Raw genomic sequence first — 15,000 nt, 5'->3', positions numbered from 1 at the left:
TTTCTTAGTATAATTTTCTTTAGGTTGGAGCAATTGCCAAGGACTTGTCTTTCATTGCCATGCCAATGTTTAGACTACTTTTTCTACAGAAACACACTTTGCCATACAGGAAGTCATCTTGTGCTAGACAGGAAGTAATCCATCAGCAGGTCAGAAGAGGGCGCGTGTGTGAAAAGGGTCAGTAGCTTTATTATGTTTTTCGACATAAATCTGGTTGATTGTTGTTTATTTAGGTAATAAAGAACAAGTGGTATTGTGAATATCACCATGTCCAAGGCAAACCGTTAAAACCTAACAGTTACTACTTAATAAAAATATTAAGCACACAAAATTTCATTAGACAATTTCATTAGGGTATAATTCATTAAGTGTCATAATTCTAGAAGTTCTTCTTCCTGACATTTACTTTATTTTAGTAAGTTTTATACAGCTAAAAAAGGTGTTTCACATCATAATTGTTATTAGTTAGTGTTTTGCAGCACGGCTGAATTTAACCAATTCTAACCAATCAGCATTCAGGGCCAGACCATCTGATTTATAATATGCTTGTCTAGAAGGGTCAATGACTGCAGACACGTCTTCCATCCATGCCTCCATCTCTTCTTGTCTGTAAGGTTTTTATTTATTTATTTTTTTTTAACTGCATTTTGAGATTTGATGTTTGCATATGCAAACAAGCCTAAAACAAAGATTCTGGCCTTGGCTTCAAGAGTAAATTTGGCTTGCAAATGGCCCCTGTTTCTGTGAGCTGAACTTCTAAAACATACCCCTAGGGTGCATTGTGGAAAAATGGACAGACAAACTTGTTCACTCTTTCTCTCTCTCAGTCCACAGATTTGAGTGAATTTTGCATTTTACAATGGTGTGGCTTTTCCTTTGAGCAAGGAATCTTCATACAGGATCTCCCAGATGTGTATGGGTGTGTGTTTTTGTTCGCCTCATTCAGACTTAGTTGTTGCCGTCTCTCTTTAAAACATAAACCATGCTACACGTCTTCATGCATTACAGACACACGCTGCCTCTGTAAACAGCAATATACCTTCGGACCAGTAGGTTTTAATGACCCAGGTCGTCTCTTGGCTCCTGTATAGATGAGTTTGCTCTCTGAACTCTGATGAGGATATTTGCATCATGGATGAGTTGTAGTTTGATATATGTGCGTCTGACATAGCAGTGTGGGCAGCCAGATCTGTTTGAGCAATGTGTGTGTGACACTGACCCTGTAAAAATGACAGATTGTCCAGCAGCTGCTTGAGAGTTTTCTCTGCTTTTTCTGAGGGAATATTTCTGTGCTGAATCCTGTGCTCGGAAAGTCTTTCTCAACTTCTATTAGGCATTAAAGGCTGGCAAGACACGCAGATCCCTCTGACGGAGAACACACACACACACCATCATCACCACAGTGTGTCAACACTGATACAGCTGCATGTTTTAACTAAAAACTGCTCAGTTCATGTTAGAATTTCAACCTCATCCAGTTGACAACATGAGCTATGTCAGCAACATGTCCATCTTGTGAAGTCATAGTCCAAACCCTCACATTAGTCACTTTTCAAACTACCTTCCAATTTTCTTGCGAATCTTTTCTTCCTTTAGGACTTTTCTTCCTGTACTTCAGTTTGAGGCAGTTTCATTCATATAAAAACATGTATAATTTAGTGCTGTCAAACGATTAATCGCGATTAATCGCATCCAAAATAAAAGTTTTAGTTTACATAATATATGTGTGTACTGTGTATATTTTTTATGTATATATAAATACACACACATGCATGTTTATATTTAAGAAAAATGTTACATTTATATATTAAATATATTTATATATAATATAAATTATATGAATATAAATATAAATATATACATGTAAATATTTTCAAAATATATACTGTGTGTGTGAGTATTTATATATACATAAAAAATATACACAGTACACACACATATGTAAACAAAAACTTTTATTTTGGAAGCGATTAATCACGATTAATCGTTTGACAGCACTAGTATAATTATTAACTTATTTTAACTTTTTAAACTTTTTTTTTATAATTACCAAAAGTGTAATTTAGTTTGTGAGAAATATACAGTCCCATTTGTTGTTACAAAAGATTTTTACTTAAAATAAATGCTGTCACTTTCTATTCATCAAAGAATCCTGACAAAATTTAGCATTATTTAGCATTGTCTCAACAAAGACATTAAGCAGCACAACTGTTTTCAATGTTGATAATAATAAAAAATGTTTCTTATTTGGTGAAAGCACAAAATCAGCATATTAGAATATTGAATTGAAGGAACATCTGACACTGAAGACTGGAGTAATGACTGCTGAAAATTCAGCTGTGCCATCACAGGAATAAATTACATTTCAAAGTGTATTATAATAGAAACCGTTATTTAAAAATGTATTTAAAATTATTACAATATTTTACAATATTTACTGTATTTTTGGTCAAATAAATGCAGCCTTGGTTAGCATAAGAAACTTCTTTCAAAAATATATTGACCCCATTTTTACACAACCACAAACCAAAATTATAAGCCTTACAATTTATGGAAAATAATTTACAATATACAATATATGGAAAACATACAGTTTATAATATACAATTTATTTATAATTTGCAATTAGTTTGACCACATGAGGTGAACATACACCATTTTGTGAAGGTAATGAACTTTTATTTACTGCCTTTTTGTTTTCTCGAAAAGATAAATCCATTTTTAGTTTTAAAGACTGTTTAGTTCCACTTTCTTTCTGAATCTGTATTAAAAAGTGCTAACAGTGATTTACTTGTGGAATGATATGTGTGGTTTGTGGATTAATGATGGAGAACTGAAGCAGCATTCTGTGTGCATTAGCTCATGGTCCAGCGCTTCAGTAATCTCTGTTTGTTTAGAAAGTGTGTGAAGCTGAGAGGAGCTTAAGTGTTTCTGATGATACCTGACCCCCTCTATCACTCTCCTCCTTTTCTCTCCCTCTCACTGTAGTATCAGTTTACATGTAATTTTCAGTTCTCTCATAATGAATGGCCGCTGTGGACTCCAGCTGCTGGAGAGTTTTGGGGGTGCTGGGCTAGTGTGAGATCTTAGAGTCCCTCCCACAAGCATTAGGTTTCTGACGCTTGTCCTGATGCTTTGTGGGCAACTAGTAGTTATCAATTTGGAGAAGGAAGAAGTGACATTTTTGATGCATTGTTACATATTAATATTAACAGCAATTAGATTCTTATATTTAAATTTGGCGTAAAATGCATACAAATGCATTTTTATAATATTCATTATAATATTCATATTATTATGAATATATAATATTCAAACTATTTTGAGGTCTGGAAGATTTTTGAAGGAAATTCATGCATTTTATTCAGCAAAGATGCATTAAATTGATCGAAAATGACAGTAAAGACGACATTTATAATGTTACAAAAGATAAGTTTCAAATAAATGTTGGACAAAAATGACAAATCATTGTTTTGAACAAAAATATTAAGCAGTACTGTCATTTTCAGTACTGATAATAAGAAATCAGCATATTAGAATGATTTCTGAAAGATCTTGTGACACTGAAGTAATGGCTGCTGAAAATTCAGCCATCATAGAAATACATAACATTTTAAAATAAGTTTGAAATTATATTTCACAATATTACTGTTTTTACTTTATTTTTGATCAAAAATTGCCTTGCTGAGCATAAGGCATTTTTCAAAAACATTTTAAAAAATCTTACTGACCTCAAACTTTTGCACAGTAGTGCATATGTTATATAACATTATATTTAGAAACAGTATAGGAACAGCTGACATTTTTGTTTGATACATTTTATTTCTGTTTTAAAATTAAACATTTGTTCTTGTCATTGTGAAATCCATGGACTCATGAATGTAAAACAACAGAGCTGCTCCCTCTAGAGGATTAACCTGATTATACTCTAAACCAAAATTGTGGGTTTGCAAACCACTGTTAAGCTATTCACCGTTACACCTAAGCATCTTCTCTCATGTTCAGGTATCTGAATCATGTGTGCACAGCGTCTCCGCAGGATCAGGCTGGTGGTTATACATCAGGACTGGCATGCCATCGTGCCATCCAAGATGCTTTCAGTGGCCTCTTCACCTTATGATATTACAGAACTACAGCCACTGCCACGTCATGTGTTCATCAGTCTTCCTAAAGACTCACTGACAAGCAAAGGGAGAGGCTGTGAGTGTTTGGATGCAAGGGAAAGATTCCTGTGAAGGACTCCTTGTGAATATGACCCATTCAGAGGGCCAGCTTCAGAATACCCTGGAGTTCATGTTGAAGAGTAACAAACAAGCTTTAATAGGTGTACAGATATTTTTGTTGATTAGTTTTGTCATTTTTGTAATGCTGTTTCAGTTAAATAAACACGATTTTTTTTATGTGTGTCAGTGTTGTGTTGTGTGTGATCGTCTCAAAGAAATGCAACAGCGTTCACTCTCATGGAATGATGATTTATTTAAAAAAAACTAAAACAAAACATTGAGTGTATTCAGTCTGTCGGATCCTCACACTTCTGTTTCTTAGGATTTGGCTCTTCTGAAACATCTACGGAGGAAAAGAAACATTTTAGCACAGCTGTGTACCGTGTATGTTTTTATTTCATGTTTTAATACTGCTGCCCAATGACACCAGTAAATGTGAGAGTCTCTTACCACTGTCTCGAGTGTGTGTAGAGTATAGGACCCCTCTCGGCAGTGTAAAACTGACACACATCATCTCCTTATTGGGTGCCACATTCCTCACCAGGTGCACAGAACACTGTCCTTGCAGGGAAGTCTTTAAACTCGCCTCCGCCCTCTCCACTACATCCCTCTGAGCGTCATCTTCCTTGGAGAACCCGTAGCAATGCACCTGAGGCAGGTTGTCAAGACTCTGGTCTGGCTCCGGGCCCAGCAGACCTCTGAAGGCATCGAGAAACTCGAGAGCCAGTGCTGGGAGATTCATCACCACATGAATCTTTTGTGATCCCTTCATTAGAGCAGGCAGACGCTCCTGTACAGGTCCCCGGATGAAGTCCCGTCCATCCATGTTAAATGATGTTATGTTTCGGTCAACCTTGTTGAGTTTAGCATTGTGCTGGAGCCAACGGAAGGACTCTGGGTTTAAGTCGTTAGCGAGGACCTCGCAGCCTCGACGGGCCGCTGGGATCGCGAACGGACCGACCCCGGCGAAAACATCCACTACGGTATCGCCACGCTGAAGAAGGGAAACGATGCGCTCGTGTTCGGTGCTCAGTCGAGGGTTCCAGTACACGCGAGAGAAATCAAATTCGTAAAACACGCCATTCTCACGTACCTAAAAGAGGAAAAAATGTAGATTACAGACAAATGTATCTTTGAAAACTGACGTAACTGAATATGCTGACTCTATCAGATGAACTCACTTTTGCTACCATGTTACTCTCTCCTGCCAAAACCTCCATTTGGAAGTTTCTATAAGTGGAATCAATGGTGTTGGTCTTGTTGACCACGCAAGTAATTCCTGGGTTCTTATCTATGATTACTTGACCTGGAACAAAACACAAGAAGCCCATAAAAAGATTTAAACATCAAGGGATAGTTGACCCAAAAATAAAGATTCTATAATTTAGTCACCATGTCGTTCCAAACTAGGGTTATTAAACTTAAAACTGTTTAAAACATTTTTGTTAATTGAAATAAAGCTGAAATAAAATAAAATATAAATATTAGATGAAAAACTTAAACTGAATAAAAATTAGAAATACTGCCTTGACAACTAATCGAAATAAGTTGAAGAACCAAAAAAAAAAAACCGAAATATAAACAAACTAAATAAATATAAACGGAAAAAATATAAACTAAAACTGAAAAAAACATTTAAAAGTAGACAAAAATAAAAATTACAAAAGCACATTAAACTAAAAAAGCAATCAAAACTAAAACCTGGAAAAATAAATATAAATATATATAATCATTATTAATATTTAAAAATACATTTAAAAAAACTAAAATAGTATATAAATAATTCTAAAATAACACAGTTGCAAACCTGTAATGACATTCTTTCTTCTGTAGAACACAAATTAAGAAATTTTGAACAATGTTGGCAACAAAATTGGACCCCACTGATTTTCATTTTATGGACAAAAGACACTGACACATTTTCAAAATATCTCTTTTTGTGTTCCACAGAACAACAAAATGCATACAGGTTTGAAATGACATGAAGGTAAGTAAACAATGACAGAAGTTGATTTATTCATTCATCATATCTTCTCACCAATCAGTTTTCTGTAGGGGAGCTGGTGGTCTCTCAGGTTCATGTGGGCAATGTGGCCCACTCTACTAAATCCTGATGTCACATCCTGTCCTTCAGGAAGTACAGCTCGCAGTATCTCCTCACTCTTAAGGTTCTCATAGGTGAGTTTCAATTCATACTTCTGGATCTCCTGAGGCACCCCATATGCTTTCAGAGCTTCTGCCTCCTCACTGCCAAACGAATCTGCAGATGTAATGCTGTTTGTGTCCAATAGCAGCAGCCGATGTTCTCCTTCACTACTGTCTTTATTCCCATCTTCTCTGTGTTCCTCAACAACCCGTTTGAGTCCTGGCCTCTGTAGAGCCACTTTCTTCAAACTCTTCACCACTTTGTTGAGAACATTGGTTGGTATCCGTATGGCAGGAACACTGACTGTCTGACTGAAAGCTGCTCGGTCCAGTTCTGTCATGCCCCGGACTGTTGGAGGGGGCTTGTAGAGCCCCACATCAGTCTGTGAATGGTCAGTCATGGCTTTCTGAGACTGGACAAGAGTGGAGAACTGGAGGGATATTCTTGCAAATTGGTTTACTTTCTGAGACAGAGAGACACAACTGCGATGTTTCTGCAACAGGAACAAAAGTCTGCCAGATCTGTTGGTCAAAGAGAGAGAGATAAAGTACAAACGTGTCTAATGAGACAAAAAGAAGAATTTGCAACCTTTTCGTTCATTCATTTACAAAACAATTTAAATAAATGCACATTTTAGCAGCAGACTGTTAGCTGCTACACTTGATAATAAACTACAAGTTTATCTGCTTATCCACAGAGCTTAAACCGTGTAATTCATTACATTCAAAACATAACTTTAAGTTTTATAATATAAACAAATTCAACTGTCACTGCTCACCCTCTCCAGCCGGCAGCCATAAGAAACACGCTTTACAGTACGTCATTTCTAAGCGACCGAGTCTTCGGCTCGTGATTGGTCTGTGACGTGAGATATAAGTGGACATGTGACCTTCTTTTTTTTTTTTTTTTTATAATCACGTGAATAGAGATGTTTACGTTTACTTGAGTCTCTTTTGGAGCCGGTGGTATGAGAGCGGGGCACATGAATTGACGGCCCGCTGGTGTCTAAAAGCGAGCAGCTGGGTTGTGGTTGTGCAGAAGAGAAACTAAACGGCGGAACATGTGGAAAAACGACGCAAACGGTAGCGTGCAGACGGGGAGCGAGTATGAGCGCATCGGAGAGGAGAGCAGACCGCTCTTAGCACAGGTAAACCACAGCCTGTCATCTCCTGATAACATTAATAATAATAATAATAAGAAGAAGAAGAAGAACAAGTGTCATTGAACGAAGGGTGTTTACATGTTTACCATGTATGTATGTACACTACCAGTCAAAATGTTTTGAACAGTAAGATTTTTAATGTTTTTTAAAGAATTCAATTCAATTATTATTATTATTACAAAACAGTTATCTTTAATAGTAAAAAATATTAAAATTTTTTACTGTTTTTGCTGTATTTTGGATCAAATAAATGCAGGCATGGTGAGCAGAAGAGACTTCTTTAAAAAAAACATTAAAATTATAGCGTTCAAAAATTTTTGACTGGTAGTGTATGTATTAATGGAAGGCCATTTCATTGTTTTGCCCAAAACCTTGCTCTGGTAAATAACTATGATTGAATGGATAATTACGACATAAAAATTCATACCTATGACAGGAAACGAAGACTTTTTTAATTAATCGTGACTCCTGACTTTTTATAATGACTAGTGTCATAATTAACACTCATGACTCATGTCTGAAGTGAAAGTGACGTGTGGCCAAGTATGGTAACCATGGAATTTGTGTTCTGCATTTAACCCATACAAGACAACGCACCGTGAACTCACACCCGGAGCAGTGTCATAATTATCATAATTCGAGCAAAGAATTTTTCCTTTTGCGGCAGAAATGTGTTCCATATGTATGTATTATATTTTATGTATTTATTATTTAATATATTATAAAATTTTATGATTTTTATGATTTTTTTCAGGTTATGTGTCAAACCTGTTATCAAAATTTTTTATTCTTGTTAAAATAATGTAAAATTCCCTGCTTCCCAGCTAAGACTAAGAAGACGAAGTTGATTTGTATAGCACAGAATTTACAAAGTATTCACAAAACATTACTTACAAAGTGCTTTACCGGGGCATAAAAAAAGAAATATTAGACATGTCAAAGTAAATTAATGTACATTATTAAAGTAAATCCAGTCTACACCAGTGTAAATTTTACATGCAGTGCTGTACTAGTATTTACAAATTAAATATATTTGGCATTCCTCTAAAACCATAAAGCTGTGTTCTTCTAATGCTTTCCGTGGAAATGCAGAGGAGTATGTGTTTTATGTCATTTGCTGCCTCATGCTTTCTAATCATTTTCACTTCATCACATGGTGATCTTATGCAGTTTTATTTTGCCTTTGCAAAGATTTCACTTCCCTTTGTGCTTTCAGTAACTTGGTGTGTAAGCAGACAGTAATGACATTCATTTTGCATACTTTTTCTCTTGCATAACGTCTTGGATCTATTTTGTCTCAGTTTGGTCCAGTGTGAGCTGATATGTTGTTGTGTAATTCCTGGTCTGTTTATCTTCCTCACAGGGTGCTCAGGCTAGAGGTGCATCCTTCTGGTCTTCTGCCTTTAATCTGATGAATGCCATCATGGGTAGTGGCATCCTGGGTCTCTCTTATGCTATGGCCAATACGGGCATCATCGGATTCGGGTACACGGACATAGTGTTTCCGATTCAATACAAGTTCAACTGTGTTGACAACTTTTGTGGCATAATCTTGATTACAACAGAAAATTGTTTTGATGCACCCCTCAGTTTTTTTAAAGCAAAATTGTGGTTCCAGTAAGGTACTTACATACATTACACATAAACAGAGACATTTTCACACAAGGATAGAAGTGAATGACTTCTGTGTAGAGAAAAATCACAAACTATATGAAACAAACATTGTTCCACAATTGCTTTCAATAGAGCTTCCCTAGTATCTGACACAGAACAGTCATTTGAGCTTGTGTTTTTTTTTTCCAACTTTCTGTTTTTAACAGTATTCTGTTGCTGGTGGTCTCAAGTTTGGCTGCTTATTCTATCCATCTCCTGCTGCTCCTCTGTGACAAGACAGGTAATATCAACTCTCACTTTTGACTTCTTCATTACCCTGCATTATCCTGTTTACCTTTCAACTTTGTTTATTTAAACCCTCACCAGGGTTATTATAGTTAACTAAAATTACACAAATCTAAACTAAAAGTTAAACAAAACTAAAACTAACTGAAAGCACCCAAAAAAATTACTAAAACGAAAAATACAAAAATTAAAAACTAATTTATAATAATGGGGAAAAAATTATACTAGTATCTCAGTGATCCTAAAATAACACTTATTCTCATAAACTCTACATCAGGTGAGAAATCTCTGCTGACAGACAGAGGAGTTGTAGGCAATTTGTAACACTGTGAAATGGCCTTTCATGATTATACATCAGGCCTCATTATTGCATATGTTTTTGTGTGCTAGGCATCAACTCTTACGAAGCTCTTGGAGAGAGAGCATTCAACAGACCTGGCAAGGTTGGTTAATATCACAGATCTAATACCTAGCTCACAATGCTTTATTTATCTGATTTTGTCTTTGTCTGAAGATTCCCTGCAGTTAAGATGTAATGATGCACTGCAATGTTTCATTTTGTTATATGAAAAACTAACTGTGTCTGTGGTCATTATCTTTGTACTCATCATAACTGAATACACTATAGAAGTAAAATGCGCCTTTTTACTCCCATAAAGCGTGTTTTTCACTTGTTTTGAGCAGATTCTTGTGGCCTGTACTATTCTCATTCAGAACATTGGAGGTGAGGTTTTCACTTTCACTTGTATTTCATTGTTTATATGGTTAAAGTCATACTACTTAGCCTTTGAACTCTAAAATTAGAGAGTCTCCCCTCTCTTTCGCTTTCATGCTCTGTTTCAATATTACTTTTAGCTTAGCAGGTTGGTCTGCAAAAAAAGTTAATAATAAGTAAAATAAAAATCTGTCTTTTCTTTCTGTCTGCCTTTCTCTGAACACTGCTTCCTAGTCACTGTGAACAGTAGTGAGTATTCTGTGTGTTATGTGGTGTTTAGTAGCAGTAAATCTCCCAAAACTACTTGACATAAAATCCATCTCACTTTCACACTGTCTTCAGAATGGCAACAACTGTGTGTTTGTGTGAGCGCAAGTGTTTTGCTGCAGTCAGGTTTTCAATCTGGATACAAGCCAATCCTTCCATCAACTATCTGTTAATCATCTGCATTTGTGTGTGTAATGTATATGTGACCATATGATATGAACTTGTGGCTGTTAGCATGTTAGTGTTAGTTTAGAATATGTAGACCGTGTGTTACTGTTCGTGGAATGGTTTGATTTTTCTGAGCATATTGGTATGCATATTTGCATCATGATGAGGTGTTATAGTGTGTGTTTGAGGTGTTGCATAGCTTGCATGTATAATGTGCTGTCGTACTCCTTCTCTAGCCATGTCCACCTACTTGTTCATCTTGAAGTCTGAAATGCCTGCTGCAATCACCGGCTTCATGAGCACCGAGACTTCTGGGTAAATAAATATATACCACACCCTCACACTTCATTCTGATAATGTGCAATGCAAGATTTCAGTGTCAATTATTTTATTTTTTTTTGTTCTCACTGAAATTTAAATTTGTCACAAAGCAACAATATTAGCAAATCAGAACATATTTAATGTTAAAAATGATCTTATCAAAAACTGGAAACCGAGCAAAGGTTTCTATTTTATATAAATGCTCAAATATTGAGCAGCACAACATTTATAATCATAAATATTAATTCAAAACTGGAAACCGAGCAACCAATAAAATGTCTCGTTTACAGTGTCAGTTGAGAGACAAAAAATCAGACTAAAATGAAAGATACAATACCATTTAAAAGTTAGTAAGATATTTTTAAATACTTATATTCAGCAAGGGTGCATTAAATTGATTAAAAGTGACAGTAAAAATAATTATAATGTTGCGAAAGGTTTCTATTTTATATAAATGCTAAAATATTGAGCAGCACAACATTTATAATCATAAATATTAATTCTTGAGCAGCAAATCAGCATATTAGAATGATTTCTGAAGGATCATGTGACACTGAAGACTGGAGTAATGTTGGAGTAATGTGAAGACTGTTAAAAATTCAGCTTTGCCATCACAGAAATAAATTAAATTTTAAAATGTATTAAAATAGATTTTTTTAACTGTAGTTTTAATTTAAAAAAATTCACAAAAGACTTCTTTCAAAAGCATTTAAAAATCTTACCGCCCCCAAAATTTGAATGGTAGTAGTACATATGGTTGATCACAACAAATATGATTTACATATCCCAAAATCGGAGGGGAAAAGTTTTACATCTTGAATACATTATAAGTCAAGTTAGAAACACGATTCAAGAACAGAGATAGAAGGGGACACTTTCACACCAGGTCATTCACTGACTGGCAGAAACACACTCTTTCTCTCACTTCTCTGACTTTAAGCGAGTTTCCGAAAGAGAGAAAAGAGCAAATATTCCAGAGTAAAGAATGTAACGATCATTATTTTATTATCCGCTGTTCTGAGCTGTGGTTCAACTGTGCCCCGTCCCCACGCAGCTGGTTTGCATTAAAGGTCCGTTCATGTAAATCTCGCACATATGTTCCGCCCAACGAGAGTCGTGCCTGCTCAAGATCCCCTTTACCAGCACAATTACTGTGACCAGACCCAGACACACACAAACATCACTACTCCATCTCTCTGGGAGGAGCAAAAATCACAAAGCGGCCACAGTATAAACTTTAGTCATTTACTGTAAAATAACATTTTTCTTTCAGTGGAGTAATTTATCTTCATTTCTTCAAGTGGATCAGTTAGGCTGTCTAGTACCTCCCTGTTGTTAAGACAGAACCACAGGAGATCAACTCAAGATCTCTCTCACACACCAACCTGTTCAAGTTTCCGTCTCCCAGTTCAAACAACATACATACACATTCACATGACTTATTTTTTCACATTTTTGTGGAAACCATTTTTCAGGATTCTTTAAAGAATAGAAAGTTCAAAGAACAGCATTTAGTTGAAATTGTAATAGTAATATAGTAATATAATAAAAGTATAAATGTCTTTAAAAATCTTACTGTTCTCAAACTTTTCATTGGTACAAAATGAAAGCGATAATAGAGACAAAATAATAAATAAAAAATATATAATAAAAAGGTATTATCATCTACTTATTATAATTAGTAATTTATAATTATCATTTTAAAATGTTTTTTTCTTTACATTTGTGCTTTTTATCTTATTAAAACAATAAAATAATTTAAACTCTTAGCAAGATGTTTGTCTACACTGAGTTGGTGAAAGTAAATAGACTGATCTGATCCTCATATTCAGTAGTCTAAGTTCTCTCTTTAAATATTTTATTTTATTTTTGCTCTGTCTTATTAATGTAAGAAAGTGAGCACTGATTCAGGAGTACTTGGACAACGAGAGAGAATCTGTGGAGGAATTTCTGGCATTAGATGTGGGGATTTCCAGAATTGCAATGTTTTAAGGTTGATTTGGGAAGCAGACTAGTGTTTTGTGATTGATATCACATCCATGGGTTTAAAACACTCAAGAATGTGGTAGACTTGTGCCGGTATTCGGTAATGCGATATATCACGGTTTTGAGCTTTCTATTCATCAAACAATCCTGAAAAATGTATCGCATTTTTGGCAGAAATATTTTTACAACACTGTTTTCAACATTGATAATAAGAAATGTTTCTTAAGCAGCAAATCAGCATATTAGAATGATTTATGAAGGGTCATGTGACACTAAAGGCTTGAGTGATGGCTGCTGAAAATTCAGCTTTGCCATCACAGGAACAAATTACATTAAAATATAAATATATGAAATACAATAAAATAAAAAGTTATTTTAAATTATAATAATATTTCACAGTTTTACTGTTTTTGATTTAAAAAAAAAAAAGTAGAATTGGTGAGCTTAAGAGACTAAAACAATAAAAAGAAATCTTACTGACCCTGGGTGGATATGAAAAGGTGTGTATGCCTTTACTGTGTGCCATTTTGTCATGCATTTTTTTCTGTCCTTCTTAGAAAGTGGTTTGAGGATGGTGTTACACTATTGATTTTAGTGACTCTAATTGTAGTGTTGCCATTGGCTCTACTTCCTAACTGCTGAAAATTCAGCTTTGCCATCACAGGAACAAATTACATTAAAATATAAATATATGAAATACAATAAAATAAAAAGTTATTTTAAATTATAATAATATTTCACAGTTTTACTGTTTTTGATTTAAAAAAAAAAAAGTAGAATTGGTGAGCTTAAGAGACTAAAACAATAAAAAGAAATCTTAGTGACCCTGGGTGGATATGAAAAGCTGTGTATGCCTTTACTGTGTGCCATTTTGTCATGCATTTTTTTCTGTCCTTCTTAGAAAGTGGTTTGAGGATGGTGTTACACTATTGATTTTAGTGACTCTAATTGTAGTGTTGCCATTGGCTCTACTTCCTAAGATTGGTGAGTGTGATTTTTTTTTTTTGAGTGACTGAGTGTCAGTTTTTTTTCTGTATTTCTGTTTATTTCTGTTGTCTGTAATTATTCTGTACATGTGTGAGAGAGTGTGTATCAGTGGTTTCTATCTCCTCTTCAGGTTTCCTGGGATACACCAGCAGTCTCGCATTCATCTTCATGTTGTTCTTTACTGTAGTGGTGAGTTGTTTTCTCTCTCTTTCTCTCCCTCTCTCTCTCTTTCCCATGTTGATGTTTTCATCTCTCACACAGGTGGTGGTGAAAAAATGGTCCATTCCCTGCCCTCTGCCAATTAACTCTACTGTGAGCTTGGTAAAGACCACACACATACACCCTCACAGCCGGACCACTTGCCCAAACACCCCACGTTAATACCCAAAACAACTTGGGCAGCTCCAGAACAATATAAAATTTAGCTGCGTTTATTTATTTAAATGTAGCTATAGAACCTCCTCATAACTTCATAACTCCTCAATTTTTTTATCACAACAGACTTAAGGCTAAAGGGTTGTTTTTCAACAGTCAGATATTAGTTCTTTTTCTTTCTTTTTTTTTTACTTCTCTAGGACTCTTTACTTTTCAGTTGATTTGTATGAAAAGGTTTTAATGAAGTGAGACCAGGTTTAGTTTTAGTTTTTTTTTTTAATTAAAGATGGCCTTTAAAACCTTTTATACGTTTTTGTTTTTTTATTTGTTTCAGTATAGTTTAGTTAGTTATTTTTCACTTGTTTCTCACAACAAATATAGATGTGATAGCTGGCATGGTGCTAAGTTATAAACAGTCATTACTCTCAGATATTTTGTGCAATCTGATTGGATCCAGTCAATCAGAAACAGGATGTAGATTTTTTTTTTAAAATAAGGGAAGTGGTCTTTGACCTCTTGAGCCAGAGGTCAAAGCCTTTATTTATAACAGTGTGCCGATATTCAGCTGCATATAATGTGATACCAGAGAGCGTTTTTTCATTCTGTGGCTGTCCTGATTTCATTCTAATCTTCATATTCACATTAATTTTCTTTTTCTATCCCCAGAGCTTAAATACCTCTGAATGCACCCCACAGACGTTTGTGATCTCTAGTAAGGTGAGTGTGTGTGTGTGTGTGTGTGTGTGTGTTT

At 35.1% G+C, this 15,000-nt stretch overlaps 3 protein-coding genes across 3 annotated transcripts in view; 2 read left to right on the top strand and 1 right to left on the bottom strand.

Annotated features, from left to right (window-relative positions):
- Nucleotides 1–4,408, top strand: part of mnat1 (MNAT1 component of CDK activating kinase) — a 25,322-nt gene extending 20,914 nt beyond the window's left edge. Inside the window, exon 8 of the mRNA XM_016510979.1 lies at nucleotides 4,006–4,408. Within this exon, the coding sequence (XP_016366465.1) occupies nucleotides 4,006–4,120 (115 nt within the window). The 3' untranslated portion in view covers nucleotides 4,121–4,408. The remainder of the gene's footprint in view (nucleotides 1–4,005) is intronic.
- A 60-nt stretch (nucleotides 4,409–4,468) lies between these two features.
- On the bottom strand, nucleotides 4,469–7,208 carry trmt5 (tRNA methyltransferase 5). Its single transcript, XM_016510968.1, has 5 exons — nucleotides 7,148–7,208; nucleotides 6,262–6,890; nucleotides 5,405–5,529; nucleotides 4,674–5,316; nucleotides 4,469–4,566 (listed from the first exon to the last, which is right to left on the bottom strand). Exons 1-5 carry the CDS (start codon nucleotides 7,165–7,167, stop codon nucleotides 4,511–4,513), a joined length of 1,473 nt encoding a protein of 490 aa, XP_016366454.1. The 5' UTR covers nucleotides 7,168–7,208; the 3' UTR covers nucleotides 4,469–4,510.
- Nucleotides 7,209–7,290: 82 nt separating this feature from the next.
- The window catches only part of LOC107707073 (probable sodium-coupled neutral amino acid transporter 6), a 10,286-nt gene continuing 2,576 nt past the window's right edge, over nucleotides 7,291–15,000 (top strand). Inside the window, exons 1-10 of the mRNA XM_016510956.1 lie at nucleotides 7,291–7,516; nucleotides 8,895–9,016; nucleotides 9,352–9,425; nucleotides 9,821–9,873; nucleotides 10,115–10,154; nucleotides 10,817–10,895; nucleotides 13,789–13,871; nucleotides 14,005–14,063; nucleotides 14,136–14,195; nucleotides 14,916–14,966. Coding sequence (XP_016366442.1) covers nucleotides 7,430–7,516; nucleotides 8,895–9,016; nucleotides 9,352–9,425; nucleotides 9,821–9,873; nucleotides 10,115–10,154; nucleotides 10,817–10,895; nucleotides 13,789–13,871; nucleotides 14,005–14,063; nucleotides 14,136–14,195; nucleotides 14,916–14,966 — 708 coding nt within the window. The 5' untranslated portion in view covers nucleotides 7,291–7,429. The remainder of the gene's footprint in view (nucleotides 7,517–8,894; nucleotides 9,017–9,351; nucleotides 9,426–9,820; nucleotides 9,874–10,114; nucleotides 10,155–10,816; nucleotides 10,896–13,788; nucleotides 13,872–14,004; nucleotides 14,064–14,135; nucleotides 14,196–14,915; nucleotides 14,967–15,000) is intronic.

This window comes from Sinocyclocheilus rhinocerous, unplaced genomic scaffold, assembly GCF_001515625.1.
Source record: "Sinocyclocheilus rhinocerous isolate Xijiao unplaced genomic scaffold, SAMN03320098_v1.1 scaffold1243, whole genome shotgun sequence".
Taxonomy (NCBI): Eukaryota; Metazoa; Chordata; class Actinopteri; order Cypriniformes; family Cyprinidae; genus Sinocyclocheilus; species Sinocyclocheilus rhinocerous.
The sequence above is the reverse complement of the archived record's forward strand: the minus strand, read 5'-3'. Positions and strand labels throughout refer to the sequence as shown.

Coding starts and splice junctions, on each gene's coding strand:
- trmt5 (XM_016510968.1), bottom strand. CDS start 7,167: ATGGCTGCCGGCTGGAGAGG. Junction 5,530..6,261: donor CCCCTACAGAAAACTGATTG/GTGAGAAGATAT, acceptor GTTTTGTTCCAG/GTCAAGTAATCATAGATAAG. Junction 4,567..4,673: donor TACACACACTCGAGACAGTG/GTAAGAGACTCT, acceptor TTTCCTCCGTAG/ATGTTTCAGAAGAGCCAAAT.